Here is a 23,736-nt window from a genome sequence, read left to right as displayed (position 1 = left end):
ACTTAACTTATGTTTATTATTTTTTATTATTTTTTAAGTGTATTGTTTTCAGGGTGTATGTTTGTGAATTTCTTATTCCACCTTAACTTCTAAATGCGTTAATAGATTTAGGTGTATGGGGTATCGTTAGAATCTTTACATCATCCTCAGTGACACTGGCTTTAAATTTGAATTTGGTACGGCAGTCGGGTTTATACATTTTTTAAATTACGACTTGTCTCCTTGTTTATCCAAATAACATTGCCATAGAATTGTGTATCTATGGTGATCATATCAAAAACCAATGGCCGCGACCTATACAGATACGTAAATTACAGCAATTACTGCGCCTGCGCTGGTATCGGACTAATTTAGTTAATCGGTGTAACTTAAATCGATTACAGTTGAGAAATCTTATCAAAATTGATACGCTGGCTAAACTGCCACTATACTTTACGCTCATTATGTTTCATGTCTGTTTATCTGTTTATCCGCTTATATTATTATAAAAAGCCGTGATAGCCTAGTGGTTATGACGTCCGCCTTTTATTCGGGAAGTCCTAGGTTCGATTCCGGGCACGCACTTCTGACTTTTCGGAGTTATGTGCGTTTCAAACCAATTAAATATCACTTTATTTTTTGTTATCAGGACTTAGGCAGCGACAATAGAAATACACTGTGAAAATTTCAACTCTCTTCCTATTATGGTTTATGATATATAGAGTATTATTATAGACAAACAGATAGACGGACAGCAGAGGCTTAGTAATAACTATGTAATAGATAAATGTAATAGGTAAGGTCCCCTTGGCACCCTTCGGGTACGGACCTTACAAAGAATTCAAAATACCTACGCTATTTTGATTTCTTTTTAGGGTCCGACCACAGCAAAATCCTCAAGGAATTAAGTATCTCTAGGTAGTAGGTAAGTAGTTCACTCTGGTAATAGTCAAACATAAGCCTAATTTTCATGGATCTACTTAAAGATTGTGGTCAAACGTTTATAAAGAAGAAAAAAAAAGATATTGGTAACCTATATAGGTGCATAGAGCAACAATGCATAGAATCATGGGCGCTATCCTGTTTTATTTTTTGTCAAAGTAAAAATATTTAGTAGCGTGCCATACCCCATTCTTCTCCAAACGGGTGGTCGACGGAGCTAATTTATTGACCATCCCTACGCTTTATCGGTAAAGTTAAGTGCTGTAGCTACTTTATCAAAATAGGGATGTGCACGCGCATACCTAGATAATGCATTGCTCACGATTTTTAGGCGATTAATTACATTTAAAAAAATTGGAGTTTACTTTTTAGAGTTCCGTATATCATGCCTGAAAGACATGCTTACGGGATCCTATTTCTGAGCCTCCGCTGTCCGTCCGTCTGTTCATTCGTCTGTCAGCGGGCTGTATCTAATGAACCGTAATGACCTATGACGTCCCGATGCAAGCAATATCATCAACATACCAAACGTCAATATCGGTTAAATTTCAAACCCCTATTTTACTCCCTTAGTGGTTGAATTTTCAAAAATCCTTTCTTAGCGGATGGCAATAGCTATCTGCATGGGAAATTTCAGCCCGATTCATCCATTCTTTCCCTGATCTGTATATTCAATAGTTTGAGCTGTGCGTTGAGAGATCGGTCAGCCAATAAGTCAGTAAGTTAGTCAGTGAGTCAGTTATCTTTTCTTTTATAGATTTAGATATTAGTAGATAATATGCAGTATGGATATACAGGGCACCCCCGGTAATCCGACAAATTACAGATCCAATGATAAGATTCTATAATATGTTATACATACTCTGAAGTACAAATCATACTTCATTATGTACTTATGTCAGTAAATTCAACAATAACCGATATGTCGGATTACAGGGGGTGCCGGATTAGGCAGGGGCCAGACTTACGGGGTCCACTGTTAAATCACCGATGGTACCTACCCAGCCAGGTCTATTCTACATACCAACCTAGTTAATAGGTCTACAATGATTTAAGAGGCGCCCCGTGACGTCCCCCGTGCGCTAGTAATGGCGATCGTATCGGCATTATATCCTCCCATTTGCCTCCATTGTGCGGCCGACATCGACGGCCGCGCCATTGTTCCTCAGAATTCACTTATCTTTACAAAAATACATCTTTAATACCTATTTAGTGAACAGGCTTTACTAAACGATCGCTCAAGTACAGGGTGTTTGTTACCTTTTTAGTTTTCCGTACTCAAAAGTTTCCTCACGATCTTTTCTTGTGACATTTTAAATTGTGTTCATAACTCTGCTCTTAGGTTCTGAAAAGTCAGGTGCGTCCCGAGATCGAATTTTCGAGCTAACAGACAGACAGACACACTTTTATTTATGGCTGCTACTTTGTCTGGACTACACAAATTTCAAACCCCTATTTTACCCCCTTAGAGGTTGAATTTTCAAAAATCCTTTTTTAATGGATCTCTACGTCATATCGATCATGTCGATCCATATTTTGAGCTGTGCGGTAATAGATCAGTCACTCACTTTTCCTTTTACACCACTACCCATATTATCACTACCCGTACCCATATTAATAAATGCGAAACTTTGTTTGTTAGTTGGCTTGTTCGTTTATTGGTTTGTTGGTTTGTCCTTCAATCACATCGCAACAGAGCAGTGGAATGACGTGATTTTGTGCATGAATCACACTAATATTATAAAGGCGAAAGTTTGTATGTGTGTGTGTGTGTATGTTTGTTACTCCTTCACGCAAAACTACTGGACGGATTAGGCTGAAATTCGGAATGGATATAGATAATATCCTGGATTAGCAGCCTTTCTTTATCCAGGAAAACTAAAGAGTTCCCACGGGATTTCAAAAAACCTAAATCCACGCGGACGAAGTCGCGGACGTCAGCTAGTAATGAATATAGATAAAGACCTGGAGAGTGACATAAGCTACGTTTTATCCCGGAAAATCAAAGAGCTCCCACGGGATTTTTATAACCTAAATCCACGTGAAGTCGTGGGCATCAGCTAGTAAACCCTCTTTCAAATATTACCATTTATCTTTTCGATATATTTAGCAATGAAAACTATTTTTCCGCAGCATCTTTTAGTGTGAAGGCCGCAGAGCTATCTCACGAGATGAGAGATAACCTGATTGATGGGGCTTATCAGTTTTGGTTCTACCATCCAGTTTAATTAAACTGTTTCTTAACTTTATCTACCATCCTAATTGGCCTTTGTACAATTTTATCCGTAATAGTTAGGCTAGATCTATTTAATATCTATTGTTGTAAAGCAAGTTCACACAGTTCTAGGAATCACCATTTCGTCCAATCTCAACTTTGGACAATGCATCGAATCCAAGGCAAAAACAGCTGGCAAGAAACTTGGCATCCTCAACAAAGTCAAGCGGTACTTCACGCCGGAACAGCTTCTCACCCTGTACCAAGCTCAAGTTCGATCGTGCATGGAGTACTGCAGCCATTTATGGGATGGCTCTGCCAAGTACCAGCTCGAAGCATTGGATTCGGTGGATCGCCGAGCTAGAAGACTCATTGGTGACGAAGCACTGATGAATACTAAACTCCAAAGTTTAGAACATCGGCGTAAAGTTGCCAGTCTATCGGTATTCTACAGGATATATTTCGGAGAGTGTGCACAAGAACTCTTTGACCTGGTTCCTCCTTCACCTTTCTACCATCGTACTGCCAGGCATCGTCAAGGTTTGCATCCGTACGTAGTCGAAATTCCTCGAACACGTACGAAACGATTTGCTTCCTCTTTCCTAATTCGAACCGCTAGGATATGGAACGCCCTTCCGGCGTCAGTTTTCCCTTCCACCTATAATATGGGTATCTTCAAGTCAAGAGTGAATAGGCAACTTCTAGGCAAGCGCGCTCCATCTTAGGCTGCATCATCACTTGCTAGCAGGTCTGATTGCAGCCAAGCGCTAGTCTATATAATTAAAAAAAAAAAAAAAAGTACGCCAGACATTTCTTATTTTTAACCCCCGACCCAAAAAGAGGGGTGTTATAAGTTTGACGTGTGTATCTGTGTATCTGTCTGTGGTATCGTAGCTCCTAAATGAATGAACTGATTTTAATTAAGTTTTTTTTTGTTCGAAAGGTGGCTTGATCGAGAAGAGTGTTCTTAGCTATTTTTTATAAACAAAAAAAACTAAATTAAAATCGGTTCATTAGTTTAGGAGCTACGATGCCACAGACAGATACACAGATACACACGTCAAACTTATAACACCCCTCTTTTTGTGTCGGGGGTAAAAAAAAATCCTTTATAATCGTAAATATTGTAAAGCCCTTTCATATGATACCCCACTTGGTATAGTTATCATACGTTGAAATTGAAAACACATTTTTTTTGTGATGTAACCACAAATTCACGGTTTTCAGATTTATTCCTTTACTTGTGTTAAGACCTACCTACCTGCCAAATTGCATGATTCTAGGTCAACGGGAAGTACCCTATTATGTTTTCTTAACAAACACGACAGACGGACAGATGGACAGACATATAACAAAGTTATCCTCTAAGGCTTCCGGTCTTCCTTTTGAAGTAGAACCTTAAAAATTATCTCAAATTGCAGTCATTGTTTCCAACAAACGCAATATTATCTCCGATTGAAGTAACGGATTAGCTTTATCGATGTAGACAGCACTATCTAATCTATCGATAAATTTTATCCTGGTTACAATAAACAATTCACACTGCTCTGGGAAAATTACCTATTTGCAAAATTATACAACTTATAATATAGGTACATAATCTACTTTATTAGGGTTCCGTACCTCAAAAGGAAAAACGGAACCCTTATAGGATCACTTTGTTGTCTGTCTGTCTGTCCGTCCGTCCGTCCGTCGTGTCTGTCAAGAAAACCTATAGGGTACCTACTTCCCGTTGACCTAGAATCATGCAATTTGGCAGGTAGGTAGGTCTTATAGCACAAGTAATCTGAAAACCGTGAATTTGTGGTTACATCATAGAAAAAAAAATTAAAATGTGTTTTAATTTTCAATGTAAGATAACTATACTAAGTGGGTATGCACTATGTAGGTACCTAATACCTATGTATGACATTTCAACAAATGTAATATTAAGTGAACTGCATTGCTAGAAAGTAGTCCTATTAGGAAGGTAATTTTTTTTAACAATAAAATAATTGTGTTGTAAAATTCAACTATTTATTTTACGAAATGCTTATATAAGTATAACACAAAAATCTCGCTAAGAGAGCTTCAAATAAAAAAATGTTCAAACTTCAATACAATAATAAATTTATTAGATACCATTTAAAAAAACTTACTGGTACCTACCTATTTTAAAACATAAAGTAGTGTCCATTATATTAAATTACCGACGTAATTTAATTAATTTCTCACTGCCCACCTACAAAAACAATAATAAAATATTGACGTACATACATACCTATTAGACATCTTTATATTATCTACTTACGCAGATAGGCAATGTTACTATTATTACATAATTTCATTAGCTAACAATTATAGGTATGTACACTTTTTTACTAATCAAAGTTAATTCTTTTCATAACGGCTTAAAATTTTGCGACCTTTTTATTTGAATACTATAAATTACAATAACTAAAATGTTTTAATGATGTGCCATTTGGTTATTTAATCCAAAATAATCATTTATTAATACAATTACGATACCAATTCCCCGATCGATTGAAAATTATTGTAGTTCTGAGAAGTGCTCCAAATAATATTATCTAAATTTTTTAATTGAAACGGTAATTAGTTTTACTGTAGTTTTTTAATCTGTATAATAACAATTGCTTGAAATGTCATGCAATTGTTTATTGTTTATTGTTTATTAATATTGTTAAGTAAGTATCGTTGTATTTAAATGATTATACTTAATTAGATTTTCAATCCCGTGGCAGCTAACTTTTTTTTACTGCCATCTCTTTCTCGGTACATTGCAGTGAATAAGTTTCATTCTGTTAAAAAATAGATATTCAGTCTTCAATAATTTTATTCAAATACCGTTGTTCCCGTAAAGCGGAGACAGAGAACGGGGACAGCGGGAATAGTTTTTAATCCCCGTTGTACCCGTTAACGGAGACACGGCTAACGGGGACAACGGGACTATACCTAAAATGTTCCATAAGATATTTTTGTTGATCACGTCTTTTTTTAACTACCTATTATAACTTTCGCTTGTCTGCAATCACAACAAATAGCAGGTGATGGTGCAGCTTATGGTGAAGCGCACTTGCCTTGAAGGTGCCGATTCACTCTCTTTTTGAAGTTATCAATACAGCTAACGTGGAAAACGGAAGCCGAAAGGGCATTCCATATTCTAGCAATGCGTGCAAGAAACGAGGAAGCGATTCGCTCCGTATGCTTCGTTCCAGATAAGTCACTGTTTTAACCATTAAATATACAAATTATTATCGAGAAACTTAGTTTTAATATTTATAATGTAGGCTTTGACATCGACAGTCCAAAGATTGAACTGCACAGATATCATCAATAAACGGGTATGAAAGTAACCACAAAATCACAAAAACAGTCTGTATTAATCAGGCGCAGAATTTGCTCTGAAGTCGAAGAAGTTGGCGACGTCCTTGTCATCCCCCTTCATGGCGACAAGGATGGAGAGACTGATGACGGCGCCCAGCAAGACGCTCACGGCGATCGCCAGGACTCTGGTCGCGAACGGCCATTTTGAACACGCCCAGTATTGCTCGCGGATAACACTGAAAAGTGATAAAAACTAATCGTTAATTTTATTGATTTTTATGTACCTATGACTTTATCCTTGTATTTGGAAGGTCGAGGATCAAAAAGGTGTGTTATTTCTGCTAATCCGCACATGACCAGTGAGGCAGACTATGCCTATTTGAGCCTATTCATCATTCTGTCTCATTAGTGGACTGCTGATGATGATGATGATCATTCCAGTTCTAAAACTGTTCAGGGTAAGCTGTAAGTCCCGGTATATTGTGAGATACTTTATCAATGACGTTAGTGTTGAAATTATAAAAATTTTCTTTGACGTAGGCAGCTGTAGGTATATTGATTTGTATAGTGATAGGCGTTATATCATAAGATTTTTTCCGAGATAGTATCAGGTACATAGTAGACATATTTCGATAACATGGAAAATTATACATCAGAAAAAACAATTTTTTGAATTGATGCATTGTTTTAAGCTATATAGCTTTGATGTGCTTACTATGCGATTTTTAAAAATTCAACATAAAATTAATCTTGCAATTAGTAAAAAGGATACCTACTTCTTTTAGCAATATTGATTTACGTAAACGTCTTATCTGTGTGCAAATACTAAGGGCCGGGTTCCACCCTAAGCAGAGCGGTGTTCAGTCGACCAACCATATTTTTAATAGCTGATATGAAAAAAATTCATATCATGTTTTAAATATCTGATTGGTCGACTGAACATAATATCTCCTCTCCTCTGCTTAGGTGAAAACCGGGACTTAATCGGTGTCATTGATGTAAGATGCAAATCACATGATAAGATCACTATCCACAATAGCTATCACAAAAAACATAAAGAACCACTCAACACACAATACACACACAATACACAATAATAAATTGCCACACACCTTACAGGAGGCTGCTGCAGTCTATTTTCATTCACACTTTGAGTACTGCCCACAAATGCTGAGTTAACATATACAAATTCACTTTTACTTTTTGATGTTTTAGGAGTACGAGGATTTTGATGAACATTATTTTTAGTATGACACTCTGCACATAGTCCAAGATTTCGGTTCGGAATATGGACCATGTCAATTCTGACTGTCTGTCCACTGGTTCCAGCGTTTTGTTTCGACATCTTTGAGCATCACCAAACTCACATATTACAAACTCAATGTCTCCTGACCGTACTCGATCGATTTTAATGTGAAACTGAGCCAAGATATTAATAATGATAACATTTATCATATAGATAACATAGGTGTACTCTGATAGGGCGGATTAACTACATATTATTTTTGTGGAGCCTTAGTTGCTAATGTTTTTTGCTATCGTTGAATGAGCAAGTTACGTCGATGTGGAAAAGATATTATTATGTTGCTTTCAGTTTTGTAAAAAAGAAAAAAAATCAGCCAAATGCGAGTTGGACTCGCTCACGGCGGACTCCATACCTACAATCGTAAAAAAGAACAAAAAATGAACTTTTATTTTTTTTTGTGATGTAAGTAACCACAAATTGTTCAGATGATTGCCCCCTTTACTTTTGCTATACAAGACATTGCTGCGTGCCAAATTTTATCATTGTAGGTCAACGGAAAGTACTCTATATATAGGTTTTGACTCCTTGACGGGTCTTGACCGACACGACAGACAGACAGACAGGCAGAGCAGGCAGACAAACAACAAAGTGGTTCTGTAACGGTTCCTTTTTCTCTGGAGATTTGGACGGAATTTTAAAAATTAGGTTATTTAGGTGCCAAAAAGTTGACATACGTAGGTATTAATATTTTCAACTTTTTTTAACGTTTCACTACATTTCACATGCATGTACTTACCAGAACTACTACTGAGATAAACTTTAGTGAAATAGCTGGTTTATCAGACACATTTATTTCATAATCTAAATGGTTAATCTATAACGGACATATCCAAATGAGGCAATATGGATACCAAGTTTAGACCAGGATAACTAGAGGACCGGCGGCCATTTTTAGCTAACAATAGCCTTTCAATGTATTAAATTGTTGTGAATAGAAATTTATCGTCTTTACTAAATTGGTTGTAACAATAATTATCTATCAAACCTTACCGAAGATCAATGTTAACCCGCGTTGACATTTAATTAGCGGTCTTGTTATTTATGGTCGTGCCATATTACCTACCCACCGTATGGATCTGATAAAAAAACTCAGTCACTCGGTGGTAGAGAAAGAGAGTATTGCTTGGAGAAACAGAAGTCGGTTGCTCTAGAACCAGGGATACTGTAATACATGGAAGACTTGTTCTATTTGCTGCTGGTACCAGTGCAAGCAGAAAGAGCTTCAAGGCTGATGTGGCAATGGGTGGAGCACATAGCTAAATACTGTGGATCTACGGCGCTTAAATGTAAACACAGCACGAAAATGCACAGATTTGGGAAAATTACTACTGGTGGACATACGATATTACACAAACCACAAGGAACGTGGAATTCGGTAAATTCCTTCAAGATTACGCCAAGCTGTTTATGGCCTGAAGATGCTGTATAGATGAATGTGATTTGTTAAGGAGTTGATGTTTCGTAATGCTTGTATTCAAATTCTTCAGGAAAGGTTATGCTTAATTTAATTTAATACGAGGATTTCGCTTCTGTCAGATATTTACTGGAGCAGACAATTTCTTCTTTCTGGCATGTTTCAAGTGGGTATTTAACTAGAATTTGCTTTTTGTTGGAAGTAGAACCACAGTTCACTCTAGTAAACTGATACTGTAAGAATATAATTCGCCAACCTTTGGTTAATTTTGTTTGTATTTATTGAATCCGTATCATGATACATTCCATGGAATGTTAATGATGGTTGGGTCACAAAAAACTGTTGTGACACTGTTAACAATCCCTGCTATTTAGTTGCAGTTTACAGGCCTACCTATCCCTTTCAAGCTAAATCATCAGTGACCAAATGCGGTCACTGAGAAAAAGTCCATACACAGTGAGATGGCCAGCATGCGTGTTCATTAGTTCGCCCATACAAGGCTGAGATCCCATCTTGAATGTAAGTGGTGTCTTCCACGTATCAGAAGCGGGTTTCATATTGTTTTTTGGCCCGTAGCTTATTAGTTACGTGCGTAATGAGTGAGGCTGGTTGTGCCGCAAGTTAGGATTAACAAGCATGTTTTAAGATTTGTAATTAACGAGGAATTCATTATTTAGCGAATTTTTGCATTGTTTATAGATTTCGTAAATCGTCGCTGAAGTTTATTAGAACTTCGTAAGTCATTTTTGGCGGTTTTAACATTTCCAAGCATTCGCTAGAGGATCTAGAGATGCATCGTTTCGACAGAGTGAATTAGAGTGAGGGAACTCTCAGTTTATTACCCAACAATATATTGACAGTTAACTGCATGATTTTAAACACATTGAAAATAAAGATGCAGCTATCTAAAATCTGTCTGCGGTGGATGCTCGATTACTTTGGTCTCATTGCTAGGAGAAATGTGAGTAGTAGGGATAAAGAAACTCTTGGTCACTGGCAAGATTGGAGGAAAGAGACCCCGCAACCTAAAGAGTTGGTCCGACCAGATCAAAAAGCGGTTGTCACACCCTTCTGCCATGCCTTCCGTACGGCCTCTAACAGGGAAAAATGGCGCATCATTGTGAAATGGTATCTCAAGGGAGCCACGATCCTCAAAATTGAGGAACCAACGCGAGAAGAAAAAACTGCTAGGACAGATGACATCAAACGAATCACAATCACAACAGCAAATCCATAGAAACTTCATTACAAATACTAGTTCTTACTTTACAAATGAAACAGCGTCTCGCCTCCATTTAATTGGCTCACGCGATCTCGCACGGGCCGGACAATTTGATTGCCTCCTGAATCCATTATTTAAATCTGTCCATCGTAACAAAGCTTCCCAGGAACTCGCCTATTATACACGCTACGAAGGAGCCTGTAATTTCACCCGATATCCTGTACGAGATTGCTACATTTATTTAAATTGCACATGCTTTTGACAAAGCACTGTCTGGATTCTTGGAATAGCCACCTTTCTATTTTGCTACAAAGAAGATGAACCTTATTTTACTGTTGTACCCTTGTTGCATCATTATTTTAACCTAACAATGTCTGTTCACTATTAAGTTTAGTGATAGCCGTCAGCCGATCAAACTTTCTTGATATACAAGAAATCAAAAGTTTAATTTGCTTTAATCCACTGAAAAAGGCAAATCTGTATAGTACAACATGCAGCATGTGACATGCACCGCCCGCCCTCCCACTGCTAAACATATAGGAAAAGTCAGTCACCAAGCAAGTCCCAAGTACCAGCACGCAACACCACACAAATCCACCAGAACACGCTCACGTGACGCAAGTGTGTTCTGGTGATTTTGTGTGGTGTTGCGTGCTGGTACGTCATATGTAATAATATATCATGGATTTCCACAAAGTAACGCCTGCTGGATAGTCTGGTGCCGACCAATGCAAGAGCTACCTACGGCAGTATCGAGAAGAGAACGAGACAAAACCGGTCAAGTGCGAGTCGGCCTCACTCTTTTAACTAAAATGATCGTTTGTTTTAGTCACGGCTTATAAATCATTTTATAAATCGTTGTTTTCAGTATTTGTTATTTAAATACAGTATATGGTACATAATATACCACAATTTCATATTCCGAACAAGTTTAGTTTTAAAAAAGCGTGGATTTGACCTGCAATTCGCTCCAGCAATGCGCAGGACTTCAATTGCTTTTATACTTGGCATAATATTGTATATCAAATCTTTGAAAAGAGCAACCGCCGAGTTTCTTGCTGGTTCTTCTCGGTAGGAAAGGCATTCCGAACCAGTGGTAGATGCTTTTGACGATTCAAAAGAACTTGTAAAAGTCTAATTGAATAAAAATATTTTGAATTTTTTGAATTTTGAGATAGCCCCCGTCGCAAAAATGGTCTAAAACTGGCTTTGGTGGAGTATGACAATCAGTTGATTGAATGCATGCTTCAAGTTGACTTGATCGTGTATGGCTAGTGTAGTGTAATAACAATCACACTAATATTATAAAGGAGAAAGTTTGTATGTGTGTGTGTGTGTGTGTGTGTGTGTATGTTTGTTACTGCTTCACGCAAAAACTACTGGACGAATTGGGCTGAAATTTAGAATGGAGATAGATTATACCCTGGATTAGCACATAGGTTACTTTTTATCCCGGAAAATCAAAGAGTTTCCACGGGTATTTTAAAAAACCTATCCACGCGAACGAAGTCGCGGGCATCAGCTAGTTTTTTCATAAACTTGTCGACACCCAGTACCACAAGTTTTATATTTTTATTTACTCTCTGTTCCCACAGTGGCGGTCGTGTCCCAGTGTTAATAGAAGGGGCACGACACCAACTAATTGCGTTCCGAGTGTTAGCTGGTGGTGTCATATTGTTTTGTTTGCACTCTTAATGGTGTCGAGATGGTGTGCTGTGAATTGATAAGTGCATGGCACTAGACCAACACTTTTGAGTTGATAAACAAAAGTAAATAATGGTTCATTATGATTGACTGGATGTGAGTGGTTAGAAAACCTCTCACAGGTTAAGACATACGTCAATGCGTCCGCCAAGTTCTAATATTATACGTAGCGCATCTCCCAAGTTATACTTCTTATACCTACGTCATAGTTAGTTTAAGAAACTTAATGAGTGTTACTCATTGATTTTTCGGGGTAAAAGTAGTTTAGTGTAGCAAATAGGTACCTAGATGATATCTGGAACTTCGTACATGTTAATTCAGGTTTTTTTAATCCTAGCAACTTTTTGAACTTGATCAAATTCGCTTCTTATTAGTGACCTTTTCCTTAAATCGATTTCAGTGTGATATAGGATATTAAGAATATATGCATTTTCTTTCTCTGTGAAATCTTGTTTCAGTCAATAGTGTTTTCCATATATGCTAAGTCAAAGTGAAACTCTGGGTTGGATACTCATTACACAGTTTTATCGTCTATTGTTTGCTAAGCGTTATTGAAATGTTTAATTTACGTACGATTGTGAATTGGTCAAGTTGCGACAATATTTTAGGCTTTCCAATTCTTAGTTGGAAGTTGGAGTTAATCGGAAAGCTTAAATAATAAATAAGACAAAAATACGCCCCACTCATGGCCAAATACTTCTTCGTCCCTTTGGCGGTGGAGACGATGGGCTGCTGGGGTGAGGAGGCGCGGGGCTTTGTGCGCGACATTGGCCGTCGTCTAAGAGAAAGAGGCTGCGATCCACGCTCTGGGGCCTACCTGGTCCAAAGGTTGTCCATCGCCATTCAGCGGGGCAATGCTGCCAGCTTGATGGGCACTTTTGGTCCAGGGGCAACCAGGGGTGGTCTTTTTGACGACTATAACTAATAGGAATATTAATTATTATTTATTATTGGTTATTTATTTACCTAGATTAATTATATTATATATCTGAATTTTAATTGTTATATGACGTGTGAATTTGTAAATAAATAAATAAGACAAAAATAGTACAAGTTAACAATGGTAATTTTGGAATGAAAAGTTCCTTTTAATAATAATAATTAGGTACTTATTTGTTGCTTTGACGAATACAATGTACCTACCTAGATTGTAAAGTGTAATATTAAAGGACTGTAAAGTAGGAGTAGTAGAAAAACTATCTACCTACCTAATAGATAAAAGTTTGTTGTAAATCAGAGTTTATGCTGATTAATGAATATGGTATTTATTTAAATTAAAATTATTTATAATTTAATTTAAACTTAACATATAAAAAGGACCTACCTACTACCTACCTAAGAAGTTGTAACAACAATCAAAATAAGGATTTGAATTTCCAGCCCAAGAGCTTCGTAATTAAATCGGAATAAATTCACAATAACACCAAATTAGAAATGTTTTATCAGATAAAACTTAGCATAGATAATATTGCACGCAAAATCAAAGTCCAATTAGCCTAATTTATTATCAATTAGTAATGACGTTTGCATAATCACGTACGTAGGTTGTAGACGATAACATTCCAATTTTCATCTATTAGACTATGTAATAATTGATCCAGCCCGGATTTATTCGGGAGATGTTTCTGAAAATATTTGATGTGGGTCATCCAGAAAACCTATGTGCACAATGTCATACACGGTGTACGATAGTATATATAAACTTAATTTAAACAGCTTAATATATAAACTTAACCAAAATTACTAAATTAATTGTTATCCCTTTCATAATGCTTCCTGCGAGAAAGGATAGCGCTAGATTTAGGTCTCAGAGACTGTACAACAGAATTTGTTATTCAGTCAGTTTATTTAATGGAGCCAAAATACTGGGACTTTAGGAAGTGCTCTTAATAATTTTAATCAATTACCGCCGTCCCCGTTGAATGAGAATAAAGAACGGGGACAACGGGATGAATTTTCAAAAATTTTATTCAATTACCGCTGTCCCCGTTAAACATGGACAGAGAAAGGGGACAATGGGATGAGTTTTTAATAATTTTATTCAATTACCACTGTCCCCGTTAACGGACCGCGGTTTATGGGGACAACGGGATTACACGATTGAATATAGACATAGAGCTACGAGATATATTCCGAGACCTAGATTTTTAGAAACGTTCTGCAGTATTTGTTCCACTCCAAACAAAGTATCACCCTTACTTATTTGGACGAGATAGTTATTTTTTTTATATAATTTCAGAAAATGGAGCTCCTCCACGTCATCATCAAGTCTGGTCCATCACCACGACCCCTAGCGTGGTCTCTCGAAGTATCCTCTACGGAGAGCGGTGAAGACTGGCGCTTGATCCGAGCGTTTGGAGACCGTGACCATTGCCGCAAGCTCTGGGACCTCAGGCCTGAGAGGAGAAGGAGGAAAGCGAGAGGTGCGAAGAGGACCAGTAGGGCAGAGAAACCCTCCTGTTCCACACAGTTCACGAGTCCACGACCCTTGGAAAATGGAGAGGTGAGTTGATTTGATTTTTAGGGTTCTGTATCTGATCAGAGAAAACCACCCTTATCACTTCGTTTCTCTCCGTCTGTCGTATTTGCCATGTATTATACTAGAGGATGCCCGCGACTTCGTCCGCGTGGATTTAGATTTTTATAGATCCCGTGGGAACTGTTTGACTTTCCGGGATAAAAAGTTGCCTCTTTCGATTACAGGGACGCAAGCTACATCGGTACTAAATTTCATACAAATCGGTTAAGTGGATGGGTCTTTAGGAATCCTGCGGGAACTTTTTGATTTTTCGGGATAAAAAGTAGCCTATATCTGTCCCCGGGATATAAGCTAACCTTGTACCAAATTTCGTCAGAATCGGTTACACTGTTGGGCCGGGGGGCCGGGAAAAGGTAGCAGACAGACAGATATACAGACAGACAGACAGACAGACAGACAGACACACTTCCGCATTTATAATATTAGGTAAGGAAGTAAAGATGAGGATTTTAGAGCCTCTATAGCTCAATGGTTAAAGAGCGGACTGAATTCCAAAAGGTCGATATTTCAAACTTCGAGCTCTACTCGTTGCACGGTCAGACCTACTCCTAGCACAAGCTTTACGCTTATTTGGAGGGGAAAGGGGAATATTAGTCCTGATTAACATGACTAATATTCTTTAAAAACTAAATTATACTTACAATACTTTATGCATCAAAATCTAATCTACTTATAAGTGCAAATAAAATACAAAGTCAATTTACGAGCCAAATAATGATACTTAAATGTCATATCTAATCGTACTCTTTATCCTAATTTATTATCAGGCAGTTTAAATTAGATTACAATTTTATTTCCTTTACTAATTTATACGCAAGGCGAATCGATCTAAATAGGTCTTTGTTAGCGTATTTATGAACTTGTTTCACCTGCTGAAAGTATGTTTCTAGTTTCTACCCTATTTTAAACTAGGCTGAAACTTTTGTAAATTCTTTCTGAATGGGGCTCTAAAGACTGGAAATAACCTAAATGCAAAAATTCTTTAGGCTGAGATCTATAGGGCGCACTTTGACTTTGTTAAGCCTTAAGTCAGCCTTAAACGAGACAGGGATCTCTGCAAATCTGTTTCTTTTGAATTGAAACTAAAGTCAGAGCGATGTCAGGAGTACGCTCAATAGATAGACGCAGCCTAAGTTCAGTGGTTTGGCTGTGCGTTGTGTGCGTTGATGTTAGTAAGTTACTTTCTGCTTTTATAGAATAGATAATCATGCTTGTTTTCTGGAAATAAAAGACAAATTAATCACTAACTAGTAACGTATTAATGTTCGCCGGAGTGGACAAACTTATGGTTATGTCTCTACTAATTTGTCTCGAAATAGGTACGCTCTATAGATCGAAGCCTATCCAGTGCAGTAGTTTGAGCTGTGCGTTGTTAAGAATATTATGTAAGTAGGTACCTAAGTTAGGTGCTTACTGCTTTTAAAAATAATCTATTTTATAACTAGCCTAAGTCTGTTTTCTAAAAATAAGAGATGTTGATAACAAATGAATGACTAACAAGTGACGTACTAATATTAGCCGCAGTGAGTCACACATCAGTCACTAGCGCTGAAATCCACGGTGATAACACTGAAGCTGATAATGATGGCAATCGATACTTACCTATTACCTCTACAGTGAGTCAATAGTGGTGAGATAACAAGCACCACCCATTAAAGAGTTCAAAGGGTTATGGTTATTTTTAATTCCTTGGATCCATCCAAGGAACTAGAAATTAGCTTGGGTGTAACTACTAATTCGTGGGCCCAAGTAATTAATTTTCTTAATGCCAGCAATGCATTAATATGAATATTTACCTTTCCTTCATAAGTGCTTCAGGTTGTTCTCCGCATTTTCTGGCCTAGCACAGTCAGGAATGAAAACCTGTGAGAAACGTGCCTGTATACTAGGAACTAGTCCTAACCGTGATAGCTTAATAGTTAAGACCGTCTTTCGAGCTTTTCGGTCGGTGGTTCGATCCTGGGCACGCACCTCTAACTTTTCGGAATTATGTGCATTTTAAGCATTTAAATGTCACTTGTCAAGGAAAATATCGTAAGGAAACCATTATTCCTGAAAGTTTTCCATAATGTTCTCAAAAATGTGTGAAGTCTGTCAATTCGCACTGTGCCAACTTGGCGGACTATGGCCTTCTCATTCTGTGAAGAGACCCAGTAGTGAAGGGGCGATTGATCATGATGAATGAAACAATTTACGGGTTTAACAAAAAATGTTTAATATATAACATGACGTCAATATTATAGTCAAGAATCTCGTAACCATCATCTATCCCTGTCTTTCAGATGCACGTGGGTATAGGAGAAGGTGTGCCAGCTAGAAGAGTACGAGTCTCCTTTCGAGCCGCGCATTCTTCTACTAGACACCAGTACTACACTGTCAGGGAACTGACGCTCGCAGCTAGATGCATCTGCCACGGACACGCCAAGCACTGCTCAGTGGACCATAAGGTGAGGTCCATATTACCTAGCTCTACCACCTTTTAGGGGATATTGGGCCTCTCCTAAGGTGGGAGATATAAAGAATACTACATCTCCCTTATAATCTCGTTTATTATACAAACGCGTGTACCCAATAAGGGAACGTAGTACAGACTGTCGTAATAAAAATACAGAATAAAAATATAATTCTAAGGCAGCCGCGGTGGTCCGCTGACTTAGGCGCGGGCATCATATTACTTGTGTCCCTACAACCTAATCACCACTCAAAGTCAAAGTCATAGTCATTTATTCAAATTGGGTACTATTATACACTTTCTGACTGTCAAACAATGATGTAGTAAACCTAAAGCTCCAACAACTGCCTGCGGCGGATGCTCGATTACTTTTGTCACATTGCTAGGAAAACGCGAGTAGTACTTATAGAGAAACTAAAGATTGGAGAAAAGAGACACCAACGCATGCAGCCCGAGGCGTTGGTCTGACCAGATCTGAGAAGCACACAGCCTTCTGCAGTGCCTTCCGTATAGCCTAGTTAGTAAAGCCTAAAGTCTAACAGGGAAAAATGGCGCACATCGTGAAGGAAGTAATATCTCAAAGAAGTCACGATCCTCAAAATTGAGGGACCGACGGGAGAAGAGAAACCTAAAGCTATGAGGGTTCCAAACACGTCCAGGTCTGAGAAGAGCCCACAACAAATTCAGCAGTACTATACTGTTAGGTTAAACTACTTACCTAGTCATCACTCACCAGTACTACGTAGTACAATACAATGCATTATGTTGAGTGCCCGTGCTTTAACGCAGAAGACAAGCACACCCAAGCGAAACCGGGGGTGGTCAACCAGTACTAAATTATTTATCAAAGAATTCGAACAAAACATCACTAAGTACTCGACAGTTTTATAGAAATCGATAAACGTATATTGTATAAAATATTAGTCATTTAAAACGTTTTCCTGGCCTAGATATGATTTAATTACGCGTGGCAATATCGCTAAAACTTTTATACACAGAACTTTGTCACCAGTTATACCCGGTTGCTGCAAACGCGGTAGCTTGAAATCCTTTACCGCTTCGGGAGCTTGCGCCTCGTGAGCTTGCGCCTCGTGAGGTCGAGGCAGTGCCTCGTCTTGCAACACTGCCTGTGTTACTTCGCGCGCTAGTAGTTCCCCTCCCCATCGCAATTCCTTTTTCTCTAGCGCCTCCTCTAGCTCCCACACTTTTTCTTCCTACGGACGCCTTTCTTCGAGTCGCACCACGACTTGTTCCCTTTCCACCGCCTCTACGCACAATGGAGACACTTTCCGTTGGAAAATACTGAGCTGAAGCCACACCATATATAGACTGCCCATAATCTCGTGTAGACTGCCCATCATGTCGTGTAGACTGCCCACGACCTCGCGTAGACTGCCCACCACCTCGCGTAGACTGCCCACCACCGCGTATTGCAAGCCTGCCACGTCCTGCCTGCCGACTTGCCCCAGCCCGCCCACCACGCACCGTTACTACCTCCGTCGCCATTCTTGTTATCCGTTCACGGATCTCGATCGTGCTTGTAGCACGCTGAACACTCATACTGGCAGGTACGGAATTTCTGTGCTATGGTACACGTATCGAATATTACAATTTGTAGTAAGTATACTAAATTGTGTCCTCGAAAACCACAGTGCTCATGTTGTGTAGTCAGCACGATTTATCAACTCAAATGCTCGTGCGATACTGGTTAAAGGGTCGGGAAACACACAATGATAAGAAATGCTTGAATCCGTTTTAATATTATAGGTAATTATTATTATAGTATGCGAAAGTGTGTCTGTTCATTGTGCATTTAATAGCTTTAATAGCTTTAAATGATCATGTGCTTACTTATAAGTTATTTTAACTGTTAACTCCAGAGCGCGAGATGCTCGTGCGTCCACGGCACGTGCGGCGCGCACTGCCAGCGCTGCTGCGCGGGCGGCGCGTGGCGCGCGCACCGCGCCTGCGCAGCGCGCGACGACTGCTCGTGCGGCGAGCGCGGTGCCTGCTCCTACGACGACGCAGGCGCCATACTGTGTGTCAACTGCACCGTGAGTTGCTGTCTGTACGTCAACCCCAGAGCGCGAAATGCTCATGCGTCCACGGCATATTGTGTGGTACGCACTGCAGCAGCGCTGGGCTGCTGAGCGCGTCCCACGCCTGCGCAGCGCGCGATTTCTGCTCACGCGCTAGAATATGGAACGCCGTTCCAGCATCAGTTTCTCTTTTCACTTTTCACCTTTCACCCTCGAGTCAAGAGGAAATAAGGCGAAAAAATCTTCTTTCTAGGCGAACACGTTAGGCTGCATCATCTCTTGCCAGCAATTCTGATGGCAGCCAAGCGATAACCTATAAATAATTTTTAAAAAACAATTTAGTATGCACACTCAGACATTATCAATGATTAAGATCCCAAGGCAGGGTACTTTTTTTTGCTTCACTAAAACTCGCCATTTTCATTGACAGGAGAATCGAGCGGGCCCGCTGTGCGATCGCTGTCTCATCGGATATTACAACATCCTGCCAGACGACCCCTGCATACCTTGCGACTGCGACCCTGAAGGATCTGATGGTGAGAAAACAATAACCTGTTAGCTACCTTCAAGTCTAAAACGTCACCTTGTTCTGGCTACATTCCTTCGTCTGTTCGTAAAAGTAATTCTTTGAGAAGTATGATATACAATGTGCTTTTTTTAACTGGGATAGCATGGGGAAATCTAAAATCATAGAAGATACAGGGACATTCTTAGGACAATTTTATAAAATTTAGAGGAAAAACTCCCTGCGAATAGGACACGAATTAACAACTAGAATAAACCACCTAAAATATCGTGGGAACACCTTCATGTCTTAGAGTTCTCCATAATGCTCTCAAAGGTTTTGTTAAGTCCTGCAATCCACATTTGGCTAACAGTTGAGATGATGATGATGATAATAAAAGTTAATGAAAACATTTCCAGGGTCATGCAAATGGAACAGAAAGCATCACCAGGTCCAATGCGCCTGCAACGCCGGCTTCACGGGCGCTCTGTGCGACAGGTGCGAAGGGGATAACACGGTGTTCCCCAACTGCCTGGTGGAAGTGACCACCGTGCGTGCGTGTAGGTGTGACCCCAGGGGCATCACAGACCCGACGAGGGTGTGTGATGACGTCTGTGAGTGCAAGGTATGTTTAATTCACCTGACATAGAGCCTTGATAGCTCAACGGTTGAGGAGCGGACTGAATTCCGAAAGGTCGGCGGTTCAAACCCCACCCGTATTGGCACTATTGTCGTACCAATTACTGGAACAAGCTTTACGCTTTATTGGAGGGGAAAGGGGAGTATAAGTCGGCTTATATTTTTTTTATTAAAAAAACATGCAGATCTTCATGATAAACCAACTATGAAGTAAGTTAAGATTTGTGCTTAGGGTATCTAAGTCAAACTTTGACTTTGCTCAAACAAGACGACAAAGTTGAAATGAGACATATTTAGGTATGCACAATATAAATCTATACCCAAGCCGTGACTGATTATCAACGCACAGTTTAAATTGCTGGGGTTAGAAACTTGAAATGACAGTAGGCTCCCTTTACGACGACGTAAGTCTAAGCACCCAATAAAACGCCGCCGTAACGTAACGGTGCCGCTTTCCTTTACCTCAGGGAGTCGAGCTAACATAGGGCGCTCTCTCTTGCACAATTGTGTAGAAGTGAAAAGGACGCACTAAGATATTAGGTCGTTTCGATGAACACGGTAGGTATAGGAAATTCCAGTGCTATGTTCCTTCAGTGCATGACTACGCTTCCACTTATTGTTGAGACCGTTTATACTTTGTCCAGGCAAATGTGATAGGCGAGAGGTGTGACGTATGCGCAACAGGATATTTTGGACTGAGTGGAGACCTACACGAGGGCTGTCGACCGTGCTACTGTTCACACGTCGCTAACCACTGTGTTGCCAACCCTGAAGCTGGGGATGACGTGAGTATCTCTTTTTAGCCATAGTATGGAAGTATGGATATGGGTTAACATATCCGTTCTGTTTCCATCCTATTCATTTGTCAATTTTTGTTCACAATAATACCACAATTTCCTTGTTTTGGAGGACAGATAGCGCTGCCGCTGGGAGACGCCTGGCTCATCAGCTCCAACGACACCTCCGAAACCCTCGAAGTAACAGTTGATGAACATGGAAGACCCTATCTCATCAGCTATGAGGTAATTTTATATTTAATTTAAATACTCCTTCGACTTCCACACAACCGTATTGAGAGGTCAGACCAAACAGATATTCGAATAAAAAGCGAAATTATGTTGGAAATATCTAAGCATTCATGTCCGTAGGCAGGGGGAGGATTCCACTATATTGAGTTAGGAACCTCCTCTTAATGAGTGCCGTCTCATGAAGTACTACCTATCCTCTCCTATAAGGTTATACCCTTTGATCCAACAGCTAAGTGAAACTTTGAGATGTTGGTCAAAATTATTCGCAAAAGATAATACAAACGTTTACAGGTGGAAGGCTGGGAGTCATACTTCTTCATGAGCTCAACGTACAGCGGGGAGAGGACGGAGGCGTATGGAGGGGAGCTGGTTGCTCGCATCACGTGGGCAGTTGCACGAGGAGACTCCGGAGGCAGCGCTAGTCTGATGCCGGACTACGTTCTACTTGCTAATGGTAATGGTAATGCTTCTCTCTCCATTATACTTCTTCATGAGCTTATCAAGGGGTGCATAATCGTACAATACGCAGCTTTAGGTATGCCTATGTTCAGATTTGTCTACGTGTATTTGCGCACTATAGTCCCAACATCGCGCGGGGTATTGGCGATACCCATTAAATCCACATTTTTAGCTTTGCGACTATAAAGTTGTCCAAAAAATTAAGTAAAATAACTAGCGAAGCACGAATTCTGTTCCAAAAATATTGTATCTACAATATTAATATATATTTAGTTTTATATAATATATACCTAACCATATTTTTTAATTTTCAGATGGTAAAAGACTGTCCTTTGGCAACGCCAGCTATGAAACGCCAGGCTTGATAGAACTGCGAGCGCCGCTGGTAGAAGGCAGTTGGTACTCCGGATCAGAATTCGTCTCCCGAGCTCAACTTCTCGATGTACTGAGCAATCTGAAAGCTATCATGATCCGTGCACACTTCCATTTTGATCAAGATGAGGTTAGTTGATCGATTGGTCTAGAAAATACTGCAATAAGTTTGCCTGATTATATCAGAAAAGCTATGATATTGGCATTTCTTAGTTCTGTTTTAACAAAAAAAATCTAACTCTCCAGAATTTCCATACATGAAATTGGGACGATATTTAAGATTCAAAAGCTTAATTTGCTATAATCCGCTAAACCAAACAAATCTGTATGGTGCAACATGCAGCACGCGACATGCACCGCTCGCCCTCCCACTGATAAACATGCAGGAAAAGCCAGCCGCCAAGCAAGCAATACGCACCACCACCACCACGCAGCACCACACAAATCCCAAAACCACTCGACGCACGTTTTGCCCCGACACCGATTATGGCAAATTAACCTTTTGTCTCCTTGTATATCATGGACTTCCGCAAAATAACCCCTGCTTCTATACAAAATTCTCACTATCAGGTACGACTAGACAGCATAGTACTGAAAGGCTCTCCAAGCAACACCCGTGAAATCTGCACGTGCCCTGCGGGGTACATAGGCGCGCAATGCACGACGTGTGCGTGGACGCACGTGCGCTTGCTGCGTGCTCCAGGCTCCGCACCGGCCTTCGAGTGCGTGCCGTGCGCGTGTAATATGCACGCGGGATGTGAGGCAGGTCGGAAGGACATAATTATTATTATGTTTACTTGCTGGAACTATCCGGTTCAACGGACCAAACATTTACACAAATAAATGAATTTGAAGTGATTTTGATATGTTTGTTTGTCATTCGATTACAAGTTAGCCCTTGATTGCGATCTCACCTGGCGGTAAGTGATGACGGTAGCGAGCTAATTTGGAAGGGTTATGGCAATGTTATTAACCCCTTAGCCAGCCACTACTGCTCCAGGGAGATCATCAAATGCCTGTCTTTGTCAAACACCTAAGCAGATTTTGCTGGAACATTCTCAGGCTTTTGTTAATTTTTAGACATATTAAATGTGGATAAGCGTTTACTAATCCTGTTAAATGTGTCTTTCGTTCGGTGCAGTGGATGGCCAATGTGGGCCGTGTCTCCACAACACTACAGGACCACACTGCGAAAGATGTCTACCAGGACACTACGGAAACCCAGTTCAGGTAAATCATATTAGCTTACAGTGCTTACACCCTACATTCAAATTCAAATTCAAATTCAAATTCAAATTATTTTTATTCAATTAAACTTTTACAAGTGCTTTTGAATCGTCAAAATAATCTACCACTGGTTCGGAATGCTGTTCCTACCGAGAAGAACCAGCAAGAAACTCGGCGGTTGCTCTTTTCAAATGTACAATTTACAATAATATGCCATAGGTACTGTATACAAGCAATTGCAACGCCGTATATTGCTGGAGCGAATCAAATCCAAGCTTTTTTGTCATTTACATAATCTTCGATTGTATAATAAGCTTTTTCCAGGAGCATACTTTTAATAGATTTTTTAAACTTGTGTAAATTACACATT

General features: G+C 39.5%; 2 protein-coding genes and 1 long non-coding RNA gene across 3 annotated transcripts in view; 2 read left to right on the top strand and 1 right to left on the bottom strand.

Moving 5' to 3' along the window:
• Positions 1-23,736, top strand: part of LOC123867411 (laminin subunit alpha-2-like) — a 30,922-nt gene that overhangs the window by 3,136 nt on the left and 4,050 nt on the right. Inside the window, exons 2-12 of the mRNA XM_045909407.1 lie at positions 14,346-14,609; positions 16,928-17,092; positions 18,978-19,151; positions 19,567-19,672; positions 20,061-20,266; positions 20,925-21,065; positions 21,195-21,302; positions 21,600-21,762; positions 22,082-22,269; positions 22,710-22,905; positions 23,281-23,369. Of these exons, the coding sequence (XP_045765363.1) occupies positions 14,346-14,609; positions 16,928-17,092; positions 18,978-19,151; positions 19,567-19,672; positions 20,061-20,266; positions 20,925-21,065; positions 21,195-21,302; positions 21,600-21,762; positions 22,082-22,269; positions 22,710-22,905; positions 23,281-23,369 (1,800 nt within the window). The remainder of the gene's footprint in view (positions 1-14,345; positions 14,610-16,927; positions 17,093-18,977; positions 19,152-19,566; positions 19,673-20,060; positions 20,267-20,924; positions 21,066-21,194; positions 21,303-21,599; positions 21,763-22,081; positions 22,270-22,709; positions 22,906-23,280; positions 23,370-23,736) is intronic.
• Positions 1,269-12,991, top strand: LOC123865087. Its single transcript, XR_006795894.1, has 3 exons — positions 1,269-1,280; positions 10,214-10,216; positions 12,896-12,991. It is a non-coding gene; the product is annotated as an uncharacterized LOC123865087 (long non-coding RNA).
• Positions 5,167-7,858, bottom strand: LOC123864995. The gene is made up of 2 exons (XM_045905812.1): positions 7,573-7,858; positions 5,167-6,696 (listed from the first exon to the last, which is right to left on the bottom strand). Exons 1-2 carry the CDS (start codon positions 7,803-7,805, stop codon positions 6,516-6,518), a joined length of 414 nt encoding a protein of 137 aa, XP_045761768.1. The 5' UTR covers positions 7,806-7,858; the 3' UTR covers positions 5,167-6,515.

The sequence above is a fragment of the Maniola jurtina genome, chromosome 1 (assembly GCF_905333055.1).
Source record: "Maniola jurtina chromosome 1, ilManJurt1.1, whole genome shotgun sequence".
Taxonomy (NCBI): Eukaryota; Metazoa; Arthropoda; class Insecta; order Lepidoptera; family Nymphalidae; genus Maniola; species Maniola jurtina.
The sequence above is the reverse complement of the archived record's forward strand: the minus strand, read 5'-3'. Positions and strand labels throughout refer to the sequence as shown.